This window comes from Oncorhynchus nerka, linkage group LG2, assembly GCF_034236695.1.
Source record: "Oncorhynchus nerka isolate Pitt River linkage group LG2, Oner_Uvic_2.0, whole genome shotgun sequence".
In the NCBI taxonomy this organism is placed as follows: domain Eukaryota; kingdom Metazoa; phylum Chordata; class Actinopteri; order Salmoniformes; family Salmonidae; genus Oncorhynchus; species Oncorhynchus nerka.
Genome location: NC_088397.1, coordinates 4,823,264 through 4,842,155, shown reverse-complemented (window position 1 = coordinate 4,842,155; position 18,892 = coordinate 4,823,264). Strand labels below are relative to the sequence as shown.

The 18,892-nt window shown below is 48.5% G+C and overlaps 1 protein-coding gene and 1 long non-coding RNA gene across 2 annotated transcripts; both read left to right on the top strand.

The window, feature by feature from the left end:
- The first annotated feature begins 731 nt into the window (after window positions 1–731).
- chmp2bb (charged multivesicular body protein 2Bb) lies at window positions 732–12,524 on the top strand. Its single transcript, XM_065022149.1, has 6 exons — window positions 732–889; window positions 1,506–1,597; window positions 6,072–6,266; window positions 8,655–8,757; window positions 10,701–10,807; window positions 11,875–12,524. Exons 1-6 carry the CDS (start codon window positions 856–858, stop codon window positions 11,986–11,988), a joined length of 645 nt encoding a protein of 214 aa, XP_064878221.1. The 5' UTR covers window positions 732–855; the 3' UTR covers window positions 11,989–12,524.
- A 1,201-nt stretch (window positions 12,525–13,725) lies between these two features.
- LOC135573290 (uncharacterized) lies at window positions 13,726–15,808 on the top strand. Its single transcript, XR_010464644.1, has 2 exons — window positions 13,726–14,421; window positions 14,646–15,808. It is a non-coding gene; the product is annotated as an uncharacterized LOC135573290 (long non-coding RNA).
- The last annotated feature ends 3,084 nt before the right edge of the window (window positions 15,809–18,892 follow it).

Below are 18,892 nucleotides of genomic sequence, written 5' to 3'. Positions count from 1 at the left end.
AACGCTTTATCTTGTACTTATGTTTGTCCCCTTGCGGTTGCCTTTCTTTATTTGATGAAAACCATACTTTTTTTCAAATAAACGTTAAATCAAAAAACAACCACCGACTATTTGCTCATTAATGTTGATCTAAAATGGAAACTCACGAGAAAATGCCGATGTGCCAATTGAATCTCAACAAGGAAACAAGTCCGTGGCTGTATTTAATTAACGTTATTTTTTTTTTCAAATAAGGATTTCATCTGACAAAGAATATGTTTTTTTTTTTTAAACTATAATTTGTTTGGGAGCATGAAAGCTGTAGTTTATGGTTGACCCCGCTGCTTTTTTTTTGCCATTAGCCAAATCGGCGTTCTCAACAAGTTCAAAGCACTTGAAACCACACAAATCGTTGACCCAGTTTGCAAGCAATATTCCCACTTGTTATGAACACCGCATAATGTCCCTATCAGGAGGAAACACCCACTTGGCAAGAAAAACTCTATACTTATTAAAATTCAAGACCCCATTCCCAAATCATGAACAGACAGATCGAGTCAGCTGGAAGCTATTTACAGTCTGTAAAGAGCTCTGTGTTTGGCTGGGTATCCCCATGCAGCTGTGGGTGTGATGTGACTATGGAACTAGGTATCTACTGCCACCTAGCGGTTGTCTTTCTACCCAGGCGACTTGGCTCAGTGTGAGCGCAGCGCTTTTATTCTAGGCTGTCTCGAACGCCCCCATTAAAGTGCTGCACTTCCTGCTTCTCTCCGAACCAGGAAATAAACAAGTCGCTGGTCTGGTTTAATTAACAGGCGGTGTCCTTTTAAAATAGCATTGGATTATAGCTATTTGGCCAAATTATCGCCTGTCACCATGGCCGGCTTCTTCAAGAAAAAGACAGTAGATGGTAAGTGTACACAGACTCGGCGTTTCAGCTAGCGGACATGAGCAAAGTTAGCTTCAGTCTCTTATTATAAGAGAGTGTAATACTTAACGTTATACACGTCTGTCTAACAGGTCGGCTCAGCACTCCTGAACATTCCTATTACAAGTCAGAATGTTGAATAAACTTTGTTTTAGTTTTTGTCCTTAAATGGAAGGTAATCTGAAGGGGGGACACAGGGAAGTGTTATCTGCCTGCCTTTCAGTACGCTGGTCTGTATAGAGAACCACAGAGTCATAACAACAATAACGTAGCAGCAGTTCGTGCTGTTGGTCCTTTTGGCCGTAGTGGGTGGCGATGGGGTATCCACAGGAGAGGTTTGCTCTCTCGACTTTTTGCGGTTCTGTCACTTGGATTTTCAGTCTCTTCATCATGATGATGATGATGATGATGATGTAGAATCCCCTCTGTGGATCTCTCGTCTGTCTCCTCTCTCAATTCAAAGGGCTTCATTGACATGGGAAACATATGTTTTGGCCAAAACAAGTGAAATAAACAATAACAATTGTTTCTCTCTTCTCCTCTGTTTGCCAAGGCCTAGTACTGATCTTGTAGTTTTCTCTCCCACCGCTGTGTCTAGATGTGATAAAGGAGCAGACCAAAGAGCTGAGAGGAACCCAGAGACAGATCACCAGAGACAGAGCTTCCCTGGAGAAACAGGAAAAACAACTGGTGGGGGTGTATTAGTAGTCTGTTCTGTAGTAGTGAATACAGAGAGTATCTGGTGGGGGGTGTAGTAGGAGTCTGTTCTGTAGTAGGGGAGTATCTGTGGGGGTGTAGTAGTAGTCTGTTCTGTAGTAGTGAATACAGAGAGTATCTGGTGGGGGGTGTAGTAGTAGTCTGTTCTGTAGTAGTGAATACAGAGAGTATCTGGTGGGGGGTGTAGTAGGAGTCTGTTCTGTAGTAGTGAATACAGAGAGTATCTGGTGGGGGGTGTATTAGTAGTCTGTTCTGTAGTAGTGAATACAGAGAGTATCTGTTGTATTAGGAGTCTGTTCTGTAGTAGTGAATACAGAGAGTATCTGGTGGGGGGTGTAGTAGGAGTCTGTTCTGTAGTAGTGAATACAGAGAGTATCTGAGTCATGGATAATGTACAGTGTATTCAGACTGCCTCAATCTACACACACACACACTACCACATAATGACAAAGCAAAAAAAACATATTTAGACATTTTTACCTTTTAATAAAAATAACTGAAATATCACATTTTACATCAGTATTCAGACCCTTTACTCAGTATCCTTTCACTCGACCCTGACAAGTTTCCCAGTCCCTGCTGTAGAAAAACAACCCGACCGCATGATGCTGCCACCACCATGCTTCACTGTAGGGATGGTATTGGCCAGGTGATGAGTGGTGCCTGGTTTCCTCCAGACGTGATGCTGCCACCACCATGCTTCACTGTAGGGATGGCATTGGCCAGGTGATGAGTGGTGCCTGGTTTCCTCCAGACGTGACGCTTGGCAGGTAGCCTAGTGGTTAGAGTGTAGAGGAGGCAGGTAGTCTAGTGGTTAGAGTGTAGAGGAGGCAGGTAGCCTAGTGGTTAGAGTGTAGAGGAGGCAGGTAGCCTAGTGGTTAGAGTGTAGAGGAGGCAGGTAGCCTAGAGGGTAGAGGAGGCAGGTAGTCTAGTGGTTAGAGTGTAGAGGAGGCAGGTAGCCTAGTGGTTAGAGTGTAGAGGAGACAGGTAGCCTAGTGGTTAGAGGAGGCAGGTAGTCTAGTGGTTAGAGTGTAGAGGAGGCAGGTAGCCTAGTGGTTAGAGTGTAGAGGAGGCAGGTAGCCTAGTGGTTAGAGTGTAGAGAAGGCAGGTAGCCTAGTGGTTAGAGTGTAGAGGAGGCAGGTAGCCTAGTGGTTAGAGTGTAGAGGAGGCAGGTAGCCTAGTGGTTAGAGGAGGCAGGTGCCTAGTGGTTAGAGTGTAGAGGAGGCAGGTAGCCTAGTGGTTAGAGTGTAGAGGAGGCAGGTAGTCTAGTGGTTAGAGTGTAGGGGCGGCAGGTAGCCTAGTGGTTAGAGTGTAGAGGTGGCAGGTAGTCTAGTGGTTAGAGTGGAGGGGCGGCAGGTAGCCTAGTGGTTAGAGTGTAGAGGAGGCAGGTAGCCTAGTGGTTAGAGGAGGCAGGTAGTCTAGTGGTTAGAGTGTAGGGGCGGCAGGTAGCCTAGTGGTTAGAGTGTAGAGGAGGCAGGTAGCCCTAGTGGTTAGAGTGTGGGGCGGCAGGTAGCCTAGTGGTTAGAGTGTAGAGGAGACAGGTAGCCTAGTGGTTAGAGTGTAGGGGGCAGGTAGCCTAGTGGTTAGAGTGTAGAGGAGACAGGTAGCCTAGTGGTTAGAGTGTAGAGGAGACAGGTAGCCTAGTGGTTAGAGTGTAGAGGAGGCAGGTAGCCTAGTGGTTAGAGGAGGCAGGTAGTCTAGTGGTTAGAGTGTAGGGGCGGCAGGTAGCCTAGTGGTTAGAGTGTAGAGGAGACAGGTAGACAGGTAGCCTAGTGGTTAGAGTGTAGGGGCGGCAGGTAGCCTAGTGGTTAGAGTGTAGAGGAGACAGGTAGACAGGTAGCCTAGTGGTTAGAGTGTAGGGGCGGCTGGTAGTCTAGTGGTTAGAGTGTAGAGGAGGCAGGTAGCCTAGTGGTTAGAGTGTAGAGGAGGCAGGTAGCCTAGTGGTTAGAGTGTAGAGAAGGCAGGTAGCCTAGTGGTTAGAGTGTAGAGGAGGCAGGTAGCCTAGTGGTTAGAGGTAGGCAGGTAGCCTAGTGGTTAGAGTGTAGGGGCGGCAGGTAGCCTAGTGGTTAGAGTGTAGAGGAGACAGGGTTAGACAGGTAGCCTAGTGGTTAGAGTGTAGAGGTGGCAGGCTAGTGGTTAGAGTGGAGGGGCGGTAGCCTAGTGGTTAGAGTGTAGAGGAGGAGGTAGTCTAGTGGTTAGAGTGTAGAGGAGGCAGGTAGCCTAGTGGTTAGTTAGAGTGTAGGGGCGGCAGGTAGCCTAGTGGTTAGAGTGTAGAGGTGGCAGGTAGTCTAGTGGTTAGAGTGGAGGGGGGCAGGTAGCCTAGTGGTTAGAGTGTAGGGGCAGGTAGCCTAGTGGTTAGAGTGTAGGGGCGGCAGGTAGCCTAGTGGTTAGAGTGTAGAGGAGACAGGTAGCCTAGTGGTTAGTGTAGAGGAGACAGGTAGCCTAGTGGTTAGAGTGTAGAGGAGGCAGGTAGCCTAGTGGTTAGAGTGTAGGGGCGGCAGGTAGCCTAGTGGTTAGAGTGTAGAGGAGACAGGTAGACAGGTAGCCTAGTGGTTAGAGTGTAGGGGCGGCAGGTAGCCTAGTGGTTAGAGTGTAGAGGAGACAGGTAGACAGGTAGCCTAGTGGTTAGAGTGTAGGGGCGGCTGGTAGTCTAGTGGTTAGAGTGTAGAGGAGGCAGGTAGCCTAGTGGTTAGAGTGTAGAGGAGGCAGGTAGCCTAGTGGTTAGAGTGTAGAGAAGGCAGGTAGCCTAGTGGTTAGAGTGTAGAGGAGGCAGGTAGCCTAGTGGTTAGAGTGTAGAGGAGGCAGGTAGCCTAGTGGTTAGAGTGTAGGGGCGGCAGGTAGCCTAGTGGTTAGAGTGTAGGGGTGGCAGGTAGTCTAGTGGTTAGAGTGGAGGGGCGGCAGGTAGCCTAGTGGTTAGAGTGTAGAGGTGGCAGGTAGTCTAGTGGTTAGAGTGGAGGGGCGGCAGGTAGCCTAGTGGTTAGAGTGTAGAGGAGGCAGGTAGTCTAGTGGTTAGAGTGTAGAGGAGGCAGGTAGCCTAGTGGTTAGTGTAGAGGAGGCAGGTAGCCTAGTGGTTAGAGTGTAGGGGCGGCAGGTAGCCTAGTGGTTAGAGTGTAGAGGTGGCAGGTAGTCTAGTGGTTAGAGTGGAGGGGCGGCAGGTAGCCTAGTGGTTAGAGTGTAGGGGCGGCAGGTAGCCTAGTGGTTAGAGTGTAGGGGCGGCAGGTAGCCTAGTGGTTAGAGTGTAGAGGAGACAGGTAGCCTAGTGGTTAGAGTGTAGAGGAGACAGGTAGCCTAGTGGTTAGAGTGTAGAGGAGGCAGGTAGCCTAGTGGTTAGAGTGTAGGGGCGGCAGGTAGCCTAGTGGTTAGAGTGTAGAGGAGACAGGTAGACAGGTAGCCTAGTGGTTAGAGTGTAGGGGCGGCAGGTAGCCTAGTGGTTAGAGTGTAGAGGAGACAGGTAGACAGGTAGCCTAGTGGTTAGAGTGTAGGGGCGGCTGGTAGTCTAGTGGTTAGAGTGTAGAGGAGGCAGGTAGCCTAGTGGTTAGAGTGTAGAGGAGGCAGGTAGCCTAGTGGTTAGGCAGGTAGCCTAGTGGTTAGAGTGTAGAGGAGGCAGGTAGCCTAGTGGTTAGAGTGTAGAGGAGGCAGGTAGCCTAGGTTAGCCTAGTGGGTTAGAGTGTAGAGGAGACAGGTCGACAGGTAGCCTAGTGGTTAGAGTGTAGGGGCGGCTGGTAGTCTAGTGGTTAGAGTGTAGAGGAGGCAGGTAGCCTAGTGGTTAGAGTGTGAGGAGACAGGTAGCCTAGTGGTTAGAGTGTAGAGGAGACAGGTAGACAGGTAGCCTAGTGGTTAGAGTGTAGGGGAGGCAGGTAGCCTAGCGGTTAGAGTGTAGGGGAGGCAGGTAGCCTAGCGGTTAGAGTGTAGGGGAGGCAGGTAGCCTAGCGGTTAGAGTGTAGAGGAGGCAGGTAGCCTCCTCTTCTGCCAAGCCGTCATTGAAAATAAGAATGTGTTCTTAACTGACTTGCCTAGTTAAATAAATAAAAATGCTTCACCGTAGGGATGGGTTCCCAGTGCATTTCTAAAAACCTGTTTTTGCTTTGTCATTATGGGCTATTGCGATGTCATTATGGGCTATTGTGATGTCATTATGGGCTATTGTGATGTCATTATGGGCTATTGCGATGTCATTATGGGCTATTGCGATGTCATTATGGGCTATTGCGATGTCATTATGGGCTATTGCGATGTCATTATGGGCTATTGCGATGTCATTATGGGCTATTGCGATGTCATTATGGGCTATTGTGATGTCATTATGGGCTATTGTGATGTCATTATGGGCTATTTTGTGTAGATTGATGAGGGGGGGACGATTTAAATAATTTTAGAATGCTGTAACAAAATATGGGAAAAAAATCCAAGGGGTCTGAATACTTTCCGAATGCACGTTGTCTCCCAGGAGATGGAGATTAAGAAGATGGCGAAGACGGGGAACAAGGAGGCGTGTACCATCCTGGCCAAACAGCTGGTTCAGCTGAGGAGACAGAAGAACAGAAGCTACGCCGTCGGTTCAAAGGTCACCTCCATGTCCTCTCAGACCAAACTCATGAACTCCCAGATGAAGATGGCAGGGGCCATGGCTACCACTACCAAAGTACGTGTGGATCAGTGGGCTGCTGCTTCTTCCCACAGGGGGTGATGTACCTAGTGTGGATCAGTGGGCTGCTTCTTCCCACAGGGGGGGATGATGTACCTAGTGGGGATCAGTGGGCTGCTGCTTCTTCCCACAGGGGGGTGATGTACCTAGTGTGGGTCAGTGGGCTGCTTCTTCTCACAGGGGGTGATGTACCTAGTGTGGGTCAGTGGGCTGCTTCTTCCCACAGGGGGTGATGTACCTAGTGTGGATCAGTGGGCTGCTTCTTCCCACAGGGGGTAGGTTGATGTACCTAGTGTGGGTCAGTGGGCTGCTTCTTCCCACAGGGGGGTTGATGTACCTAGTGTGGGTCAGTGGGCTGCTTCTTCCCACAGGGGGGTTGATGTACCTAGTGTGGATCAGTGGGCTGCTTCTTCCCACAGGGGGGGGTGATGTACCTAGTGTGGATCAGTGGGCTGCTTCTTCCCACGGGGGGTGTGTACCTAGTGTGGGTCAGTGGGCTGCTTCTTCCCACAGGGGGGTGATGTACCTAGTGTGGGTCAGTGGGCTGCTTCTTCCCACAGGGGGTGTACCTAGTGTGGGTCAGTGGGCTGCTTCTTCCCACAGGGGGGTGATGTACCTAGTGTGGGTTAGTGGGCTGCTTCTTCCCACAGGGGGTGTACCTAGTGTGGGTCAGTGGGCTGCTTCTTCCCACAGGGGTGTACCTAGTGTGGATCAGTAGGCTGCTTCTTCCCACAGGGGGTGATGTACCTAGTGTGGGTCAGTGGGCTGCTTCTTCCCACAGGGGGGTGATGTACCTAGTGTGGATCAGTGGGCTGCTTCTTCCCACAGGGGGGTTGATGTACCTAGTGTGGGTCAGTGGGCTGCTTCTTCCCACAGGGGGTTGATGTACCTAGTGTGGGTCAGTGGGCTGCTTCTTCCCACAGGGGGTTGATGTACCTAGTGTGGGTCAGTGGGCTGCTTCTTCCCACGGGGGGTGTGTACCTAGTGTGGGTCAGTGGGCTGCTTCTTCCCACAGGGGGTGATGTACCTAGTGTGGGTCAGTGGGCTGCTTCTTCCCACAGGGGGGTGATGTACCTAGTGTGGGTTAGTGGGCTGCTTCTTCCCACAGGGGGTGTACCTAGTGTGGGTCAGTGGGCTGCTTCTTCCCACAGGGGGGGGTCTGTGTACCTAGTGTGGATCAGTAGGCTGCTTCTTCCCACAGGGGGTGTACCTAGTGTGGGTCAGTGGGCTGCTTCTTCTTCCCACGGGGGGATGTACCTAGTGTGGGTCAGTGGGCTGCTTCTCCCCACGGGGGGGTGATGTACCTAGTGTGGGTCAGTGGGCTGCTTCCCACAGGGGGGGGTGTACCTAGTGTGGGTCAGTGGGCTTCTCCCCACGGGGGGGGGGGGGGTGATGTACCTACTGTAGACACCTTGGACAGCGTTCTGTCTGTCTCTCCTGTCTGTCTGTGTCTCTGGTCTGTCTGTGTCTCTGGTCTGTCTGTGTCGCTGGTCTGTCTGTGTCTCTGGTCTGTCTGTGTCTCTGGTCTGTCTGTCTCTCCTGTCTGTCTGTGTCTCTGGTCTGTCTGTGTCTCTGGTCTGTCTGTGTCTCTGGTCTGTCTGTGTCTCTGGTCTGTCTGTGTCGCTGGTCTGTCTGTGTCGCTGGTCTGTCTGTGTCTCTGGTCTGTCTGTGTCTCTGGTCTGTCTGTGTCTCCTGTCTGTCTCTGTCTCTCCTGTCTGTCTCTGTCTCTGGTCTGTCTGTGTCTCTGGTCTGTCTGTGTCTCTGGTCTGTCTGTGTCTCTGGTCTGTCTGTGTCTCTGGTCTGTCTGTGTCTCTGGTCTGTCTGTGTCTCTGGTCTGTCTGTGTCTCCTGTCTGTCTGTCTCTCCTGTCTGTCTGTCTGTCTGTCTCTCCTGTCTGTCTGTCTGTCTGTCTCTCCTGTCTGTCTGTCTGTCTGTCTGTCTCTCCTGTCTGTCTGTCTCTCCTGTCTGTCTGTCTGTCTGTCTGTCTGTCTCTCCTGTCTGTCTGTCTGTCTGTCTGTCTGTCTGTCTGTCCTGTCTGTATGTCTGTCTGTCTGTCTGTCTGTCTCTCCTGTCTGTCTGTCTCTCCTGTCTGTCTGTCTGTCTGTCTCTCCTGTCTGTCTGTCTGTGTCTCCTGTCTGTCTGTCTGTCTGTCTCTCCTGTCTGTCTGTCTGTGTCTGTCTGTCTGTCTGTCTGTCTGTCTGTCTGTCTGTCTGTCTGTCTCTCCTGTCTGTCTGTCTGTGTCTCCTGTCTGTCTGTCTGTCTCTCCTGTCTGTCTGTCTGTCTCTCCTGTCTGTCTGTCTCTGTGTGTTCTGTATTTTAATGGGTGTTTTCTGCCTTTTGCAAAGTGTAACCAGCCCATGTGACTCCCTCTCCTCTCCCGTCTCAGACTATGCAGGCTGTCAATAAGAAGATGGACCCTCAGAAGATGCAACAGACCATGCAGAACTTCCAGAAGGAGAACATGAAGATGGAGATGTCAGAGGAGCTGAGTAAGACTGGATCTATACTACACATTCTATGTTCTTGTCCTCATGATGATAAGACTGGATCTATATTACACATTCTATGTTCTTGTCCTCATGATGATAAGACTGGATCTATATTACACATTCTATGTTGTCCTCATGATGATAAGACTGGATCTATATTACACATTCTATGTTGTCCTTCATGATGGTAAGACTGGATCTATATTACACATTCTATGTTCTTGTCCTCATGATGATAAGACTGGATCTATATTACACATTCTATGTTCTTGTCCTCATGATGATAAGACTGGATCTATATTACACATTCTATGTTCTTGTCCTCATGATGGTAAGACTGGATCTATATTACACATTCTATGTTCTTGTCCTCATGATGATAAGACTGGATCTATATTACACATTCTATGTTCTTGTCCTCATGATGATAAGACTGGATCTATATTACACATTCTATGTTCTTGTCCTCATGATGATAAGACTGGATCTATATTACACATTCTATGTTCTTGTCCTCATGATGATAAGACTGCTAACGTAGCATAATATATATATATTTAGTGTACTACATGCTATTAATACCTACATAGTGTACTACATGCTATTAATACCTATATAGTGGACTACATGCTATTATTGTATTTCAATTAACAGCTGTGCCTTATGTTAATCAGAGGGATTTCTTTCTTTCCTTAATGCATTTGAGCCAATCAGTTGTGTTGACAATGTAGGGGGGGTATAGAGAAGATATCCCTATTTGATAAAAGACCAAGTCCATATTATGGCAAGAACAGCTCAAATAAGCAAAGAGAAACGACAGTCCATCATTACTTTAAGACATGAAGGTCAGTCAATACGGAACATTTCAAGAACTTTGAAAGTTTCTTCAAGTGCAGTCACAAAAACCATCAAGCGCTGTGATGAAACTGTCTCTCATGAGGACCGCCACAGGAAAGGAAGTCCCAGAGTTACCTCTGCTGCAGAGGATAAGTTCATTAGAGTTACCAGCCTCAGAAATGGCTGCCCAAATAAATGCTTCAGAGTTCAAGTAACAGACACATCTCAACATCAACTGTTCAGAGGAGACTGTGTGAATCAGACCTTCATGGTCAAATTGCTGCAAAGAAACCACTACTAAAGGACACCAATAAGAAGAGACTTGATTGGGCCAAGAAACACGAGCAATGGACATTAGACTGGTGAAAAATGTTGGTTCCAACCGCGGTATATTTGAGACGCAGAGTAGGTGAACGGATGACCTCCCCATTTGTGGTTCCCACATTGAAGCATGGAGGAGGAGGTGTGGGGGTGCTTTGCTGGTGTCTGTGATTTTATTTAGAATTTAAAGCACACAAAACCAACATCACCCTACACAATCACCCGACCCCAACCCAATTGAGATTTGGTTTGGGATGAGTTGGACAGCAGAGTGAATGAAAAGCAGCCAACAAGTGCTCAGCATATGTGGGAACTCCTTCAAGACTGTTGGAACAGCATTCCAGGTGAGAGAATGCCAAGAGTATTGCAAAGCTGTCATCAAGGCAAAGGGTGGCTACTTTGAAGAATCTCAAATACAACATATATGTTGATTTGTTTAACACTTTTCTTTGGTTACTACATGATATTTCATAGTTTTGATGTCTTAACTATTTTACTACAATGTAGAAAATAGTAAAAATAAAGAAAAACCCTTGAATGAGTAGGTGTTCTAAAACTTTTGACCGGTAGAGTGTGTGTGTGTGTGTGTGTGCGTGTGTGCGTGCGTGCGTGCGTGCGTGTGTGGAGGTGTGTGCGTGCGTGCGTGTGTGTGTGTGGAGGTGTGTGTGTGTGGAGGTGGAGGTGTGTGTGTGTGTGTGTGTGTGTGTGTGTGTGGAGGTGTGTGTGCGTGTGTGTGGAGGCGTGTGTGTGTGTTTTAATAGGAGTCATCTCTCTGTCCCCTTCAGTTAACGACACGCTGGATGAGATCTTTGACGAGTCTGGAGACGAGGAGGAGTCTGACAGCATTGTTAACCAGGTTCTGGACGAGATCGGCATCGAGATATCAGGAAAGGTGAGACATTGGTCTTTTTATTGTCAAATAAAATGTGTTCTCGATGATGTACCTGATTTTTAATAAAGCCAGAATGAATCTAGAGACTAAACCCTGAACGAGATCCTTGGGGCTGGTTTCCCAGATGTAGATCTGAAATAGAACCAGGGTTCGTCAGTGTCCGGGAAACTGGACCTGTATCTAGCATTATAAACTGTCTGGTTCCAGCCCTGAATGCTGATTGGCTGACAAGGGTCCCACTGGGTTAGGGTCCCACTGGGTTAGGGTCCTACTGGGTTAGGGTCCTACTGGGTTAGGGTTAGGGTCCTACTGGGTTAGGGTCCTACTGGGTTAGGGTTAGGGTCCAACTGGATTAGGGTCCTACTGGGTTAGGGTCCTACTGGGTTAGGGTTCTACTGGGTTAGGGTCCAACTGGATTAAGGTCCTACTGGGTTAGGGTCCTACTGGGTTAGGGTTAGGGTCCAACTGGGTTAGGGTCCTACTGGGTTAGGGTCCTACTGGGTTAGGGTTAGGGTCCAACTGGGTTAGGGTCCAACTGGATTATGGTTCTACTGGATTAGGGTTCTACTGGATTAGGGTTCTACTGGATTAGGGTTCAACTGGATTAGGGTTCAACTGGGTTAGGGTCCTACTGGATTAGGGTCCAACTGGGTTAGGGTCCAACTGGGTTAGGGTCCTACTGGGTTAGGGTTCAACTGGGTTAGGGTCCCACTGGGTTAGGGTCCCACTGGGTTAGGGTCCCACTGGGTTAGGGTCCAACTGGGTTAGGGTCCAACTGGGTTAGGGTCCCACTGGGTTAGGGTCCCACTGGGTTAGGGTCCTACTGGGTTAGGGTCCTACTGGGGTTGTCATTCTGCAGCTCTATAGAAATACTCTGTGAAGTAAGTTAGCCGTGTCTGAGCCAGAATGGCCCATAGGGCAGGAGCTGAATCTCCTGTTTCTGTAGTGAGACAGCTTGATGTACAGGACACCCCCTGGACAGGACACCCCCTGGACAGGGGGGAATAGCGTTATGCCTGGGAGAATCAAGGTTGAGTTGATTCACTTGTTGTTCTTATTGATCGTAGATGGTGAACGCTCCTTCAACCAGCAGAAACAACCCCACCTCTTCTGCCACCAAATCAGACGGCATCTCAGACGAAGACATCGAACGACAGCTCAAAGCCTTGGGAGTGGACTAACACACACACACACACACACACACCCTGTGCCTGGACACACACACACACACAACTCCCCCTGCTCAGTTTCTGACATGCCTTTTCTGGGATATATTGACATTATTATATTTATATATATATAGTCTATATGACTATAGATGGCACTTGATGTAGTTGTACATGTCCTGCTGTGTATTGGGTCTACGCAGTGGGCCACACAAGGAGAGTGAGTTTTGAATGACAGGACCACCACGTTCAGTAGCCTAACGTTGCTGATACAATAAAATGTAACGAACAAGAGTCTCATTCTACACGTCAGAGAGGCGTGTTTTTGTTCTGTATGGCACATTCCTATCTGAACGTTGCAAAACGTTTTCGTTCCTACTGAACGCCCCCCCCCCCCCACCCCCGGGTTTTCCACCTGTGTGGAGTTTTAGAACAGGAAGTAAAGGAGAATGCTGCTTTAGTTCCAGGTCAGTGCCCCCAAAAGGTCACGGGACTTATCAAGATTTAAAGTTTATAACAGCCTATCAATTAAAAGAAACAGGAATGTTGAATTGCATGTGTAACTGATGATTATACTCATTGGCAGCCATATCTTTCCATTTTGAATGCATGAACAGTAGAATCTGAAACTACCTTTCACCCCCCCCACTTAGCCCCAACTCTCCCTGTCCCCCCACCACTCCCTGTGTCCCCCTTAGCCCCACCACTCCCTGTGTCCCTCCCCCTTAGCCCCACCACTCCGTGTCCCCCTTAGCCCCACCACTCCCTGTGTCCCCCCCCAGCCTTAGCCCCACCACTCCCTGTGCCACCCCCTTAGCCCCACCTCTCCCTGTGTCCCCCCCCCCCCCCTTAGCCCCACCTCTCCCTGTGTCCCCCCACTTAGCCCCACCTCTCCTTGTCCCCCCCCACTTAGCTCCACCTCTCCCTGTCCCCCCACTTAGCTCCACCTCTCCCTGCCCCCCCCTGTGCCACCCCCTTAGCTCCACCTCTCCTTGTCTCGCCCCCACTTAGCTCCACCTCTCCTTGTCCCCCCCACTTAGCTCCACCTCTCCTTGTCCCCCCCCACTTAGCTCCACCTCTCCTTGTCCCCCCCACTTAGCTCCACCTCTCCCTGTCCCCCTCCCTTAGTCCCACCTCTCCCTCCCCCCCCTTAGCCCCACCTCTCCCTGCCCCCCTTAGCCCCACCTCTCCCTATCCCCCTACCCCCCCCTTAGTCCCACCTCTCCCTAGCCCCCCACTTAGCCCCACCTCTCCCTATCCCCACCTCTCCCTATCCCCCCCCTTAGCCCCACCTCTCCCTATCCCCCCCTACCCCCCTTAGCCCCACCTCTCCCTAACCCCCCTATCCCCCTCCCTTAGCCCCACCTCTCCCTATCCCCCCCACTTAGCCCCACCTCTCCCTATCCCCCTATCCCCCCCTTAGTCCCACCTCTCCCTGTCCCCCTCCCTTAGTCCCACCTCTCCCTGTCCCCCTCCCTTAGCCCCACCTCTCCCTGTGTCCCCCCTTAGCCCTACCTCTCCCTGTCCCCCTCCCTTAGTCCCACCTCTCCCTTTCCCCCTCCCTTAGTCCCCCCCACTTAGCCCCACCTCTCCCTGTCCCCCCTCCCTTAGTCCCACCTCTCCTTGTTCCCCCCCACTTAGCCCCACCTCTCCTTGTCCCCCCCCACTTAGCTCCACCTCTCCCTGTCCCCCCCTCTTAGCTCCACCTCTCCCTGCCCCCCCCACTTAGCTCCACCTCTCCCTGTCCCCCTCCCTTTGTCCCCCTACTTAGCCCCCCTCTCCTGGTCTTACTTCCCAATCAGTCCTTTCCAGAACAGGTCCGTACACACAGCTAGCGGTCCCGCTGTTGTGTGTGTGTGTATCCCAAGGGGGAGTTTTACACAGGTGTGTGAGACACTACTGCGTCTTCGTCTAGCGAGGCCGTCCTTCCAAATGTCACGGAAACCTGGGCTTCTGAGGCCGACTGGATCTCAGTGTTATTACATGTCTGTCGGTAATGACGCCACTGTCTGAACCAGTAAGGGGACGTTAACAGGGCTCGTACTCACAAAGCCTCTCAGAGTGGTCAGGCTGATCTATGATCAGGTCCCCTCTTATTCATTATGATCTAGGATCAGGTCCCCTCTTACTCATTATGATCTAGGATCAGGTCCCCTCTTATTCATTATGATCTAGGATCAGGTCCCCTCTTATTCATTATGATCTAGGATCAGGTCCCCTCTTATTCATTATGATCTAGGATCAGGTCCCCTCTTATTCATTATGATCAGGTCCCCTCTTATTCATTATGATCTAGGATCAGGTCCCCTCTTATTCATTATGATCAGGTCCCCTCTTATTCATTATGATCTAGGATCAGGTCCCTTCTTATTCATTATGATCTAGGATCAGGTCCCCTCTTATTCATTATGATCAGGTCCCCTCTTATTCATTATGATCTAGGATCAGGTTCCCTCTTATTCATTATGATCTAGGATCAGGTCCCTTCTTATTCATTATGATCTATGATCAGGTCCCCTCTTATTCATTATGATCTAGGATCAGGTCCCCTCTTATTCATTATGATCTAGGATCAGGTCCCCTCTTATTCATTATGATCTAGGATCAGGTCCCCTCTTATTCATTATGATCTAGGATCAGGTCCTCTCTTATTCATTATGATCTAGGATCAGGTCCCCTCTTATTCATTATGATCAGGTCCCCTCTTATTCATTATGATCAGGTCCCCTCTTATTCATTATGATCTAGGATCAGGTCCCCTCTTATTCATTATGATCTAGGATCAGGTCCCCTCTTATTCATTATGATCTAGGATCAGGTCCCCTCTTATTCATTATGATCTAGGATCAGGTCCCCTCTTATTCATTATGATCTAGGATCAGGTCCCCTCTTATTCATTATGATCTAGGATCAGGTCCCCTCTTATTCATTATGATCAGGTCCCCTCTTATTCATTATGATCAGGTCCCCTCTTATTCATTATGATCTAGGATCAGGTCCCCTCTTATTCATTATGATCTAGGATCAGGTCCCCTCTTATTCATTATGATCAGGTCCCCTCTTATTCATTATGATCTAGGATCAGGTCCCCTCTTATTCATTATGATCTAGGATCAGGTCCCCTCTTATTCATTATGATCTAGGATCAGGTCCCTTCTTACTCATTATGATCTAGGATCAGGTCCCCTCTTATTCATTATGATCTAGGATCAGGTCCCGTCTTATTCATTATGATCTAGGATCAGGTCCCGTCTTATTCATTATGATCTAGGATCAGGTCCCCTCTTACTCATTATGATCTAGGATCAGGTCCCGTCTTATTCATTATGATCAGTAGTAGTGCTGTTCTAGGATCAGGTCCCCTCTTATTCATTATGATCTAGGATCAGGTCCCCTCTTACTCATTATGATCTAGGATCAGGTCCCGTCTTATTCATTATGATCAGTAGTAGTGCTGTTCTAGGATCAGGTCCCCTCTTATTCATTATGATCAGTAGTAGTGCTGTTCTAGGATCAGGTCCCCTCTTATTCATTATGATCAGTAGTAGTGCTGTTCTAGGATCAGGTCCCCTCTTATTCATTATGATCAGTAGTAGTGCTGTTCTAGGATCAGGTCCCCTCTTATCCATTATAACCTAAAGCCAAAACTGATGCTAGATCAGCACTCCTGTTCTGAGATGCTTTGTGAACACGGCCCTGATATCTTAGAGCTGTGATGTGGTGGCCAACTCTTGTCCTGGGGAGGTACGCTCCTGCAGGGATTTGTTCCGGTCTTTGTTTTTCTGCTATCCTCTCGTTTTGAGAAAGTGTAAATAAATAAATACCTTTTATTTCATCAGATATACAAGGCACTTCACTAGATCTTCAGTCTGAAACAGAAAGCTGTCAGTGGACCCTGGTCTAAAGTAGTGCACTATATAGGGCCCTGGTCTAAAGTAGTGTACTATATAGGGCCCTGGTCTAAAGTAGTGTACTATATAGGGCCCTGGTCTAAAGTAGTGTACTATATAGGGCCCTGGTCTAAAGTAGTGCACTATATAGGGCCCTGGTCTAAAGTAGTGCACTATAGAGGGCCCTGGTCTAAAGTAGTGCACTATATAGGGCCCTGGTCTAAAGTAGTGCACTATAGAGGGCCCTGGTCTAAAGTAGTGCACTATATAGGACCCTGGTCTAATGTAGTGTACTATAGAGGGCCCTGGTCTAAAGTAGTGCACTATATAGGGCCCTGGTCTAAAGTAGTGTACTATAGAGGGCCCTGGTCTAAAGTAGTGCACTATATAGGGAATAGGGCTCTGGTCTAAAGTAGTGCACTATATAGGGCCCTGGTCTAAAGTAGTGTACTATAGAGGGCCCTGGTCTAAAGTCGTGTATTATATAGGACCCTGGTCTAAAGTAGTGCACTATATAGGGCCCTGGTCTAAAGTAGTGTATTATATAGGGCCCTGGTCTAAAGTAGTGCACTATATAGGGCCCTGGTCTAAAGTAGTGCACTATAGAGGGCCCTGGTCTAAAGTAGTGCACTATATAGGGCCCTGGTCTAAAGTAGTGTATTATATAGGGCCCTGGTCTAAAGTAGTGCACTATATAGGACCCTGGTCTAAAGTAGTGCACTATATAGGGCCCTGGTCTAAAGTAGTGCACTATATAGGGCCCTGGTCTAAAGTAGTGTACTATATAGGACCCTGGTCTAAAGTAGTGCACTATATAGGACCCTGGTCTAAAGTAGTGCACTATATAGGGCCCTGGTCTAAAGTAGTGTACTATATAGGGCCCTGGTCTAAAGTAGTGTATTATATAGGGCCCTGGTCTAAAGTAGTGCACTATATAGGGCCCTGGTCTAAAGTAGTGTATTATATAGGGCCCTGGTCTAAAGTAGTGCACTATATAGGGCCCTGGTCTAAAGTAGTGTACTATATAGGGCCCTGGTCTAAAGTAGTGCACTATATAGGGAATAGGACCCTGGTCTAAAGTAGTGCACTATATAGGGCCCTGGTCTAAAGTAGTGCACTATATAGGGCCCTGGTCTAAAGTAGTGTACTATATAGGGCCCTGGTCTAAAGTAGTGCACTATATAGGGAATAGGACCCTGGTCTAAAGTAGTGCACTATATAGGGAATAGGACCTTGGTCTAAAGTAGTGCACTATATAGGGAATAGGACCTTGGTCTCTACATAGGGAACAGGTCTCCAAATACCATCCTATTCTCTAGGGAACATGTCGTGCACTACATAGGGTCCTCCTCTGGTCGGGCAGATCAGACGTGAGACGTGCCCTGGCTGCGGGCAGGGTTAGTGGTGGTTTATTATACCAACCCTTATCCTGTCCAGGGACATCCCTCTGTGGGCACGAGAACACCAGGAGACCCCCTGAATGAATGGAAGGACATTTAAAATACATAGTTGCTCCAGTAGTTTCAGGACAACAATACATCCATCAAAATGGTGGATTAAAAAACAAAACAAAGTCTGACTTATTGTCAGTGATGACACAGAGCTGTCCAGCTGAGAGACACCAGACTCAGCAACCCGGCAAATCAGGAACAGAACCCCAGCTGCCGTGGCAACCTGGGCCTTGGTTCCGGAACCCTCGCGCCGAGCAGCTGTTGCACTTTCCCCATTCCGGCGATGGTGGCGACCATGGTGACCAAGATGGAGATGATTGTTCTGCAGGTCTCTGGGGAGAGTCAACATGGAGTCTGTACACCTTGACCAGGAAGAGAAGAGGAAGTCATGCTGATACCTCAACTGTTAATATGAACTTTTAGTTTTAATACAGAACCATCACTTTGTGTGTATGTAGGTTAAAATGTCTACTCACCATCTTTAAAAGTGAATGAAACACCAGTCAGAGAAATAGTCTTTAGAAAATGTGCTTGTTCCTGAAAATACAACATCTTTGCATTAACTAGTGATGCCTCCACTGATGTCACTGGTTGTATTCAAAATGGCAGCGTGTTCCCCATACAGCTCTGGTCTAAAGTAGTGTACTATATAGGGTCCTGGTCTAAAGTAGTGCACTATATAGGGTCCTGGTCTAAAGTAGTGCACTATATAGGGTCCTGGTCTAAAGTAGTGCACTATATAGGGTCCTGGTCTAAAGTAGTGTACTATATAGGGTTCTGGTCTAAAGTAGTGCACTATATAGGGTCCTGGTCTAAAGTAGTGTACTATATAGGGCCCTGGTCTAAGGTACTGCACTATATAGGGCCCTGGTCTAAAGTAGTGTACTATATAGGGCCCTGGTCTAAAGTAGTGCACTATATAGGGTCCTGGTCTAAAGTAGTGTACTATATAGGGCCCTGGTCTAAGGTAGTGCACTATATAGGGTCCTGGTCTAAAGTAGTGCACTATATAGGGTCCTGGTCTAAAGTAGTGTACTATATAGGGTCCTGGTCTAAGGTAGTACACTATATAGGGTCCTGGTCTAAAGTAGTGTACTATATAGGGCCCTGGTCTAAGGTAGTGCACTATATAGGGTCCTGGTCTAAGGTAGTGCACTATATAGGGTCCTGGTCTAAAGTAGTGTACTATATAGGGCCCTGGTCTAAAGTAGTGTACTATATAGGGCCCTGGTCTAAAGTAGTGCACTATATAGGGCCCTGGTCTAAGGTAGTGTACTATATAGGGCCCTGGTCTAAGGTAGTGCACTATATAGGGTCCTGGTCTAAAGTAGTGCACTATATAGGGTCCTGGTCTAAAGTAGTGCACTATATAGGGTCCTGGTCTAAAGTAGTGCACTGTATAGGGTCCTGGTCTAAAGTAGTGCACTATATAGGGTCCTGGTCTAAAGTAGTGCACTATATAGGGAATACGGAGAAATCTTTGGCCCTTGGCCCTCTGACCTTGCATCTGTCCAGTACTCTGCACGTCACAGTATCATCCACAGCCTCTTCCAGAAGATCTGAGCCGTCACTATGTTG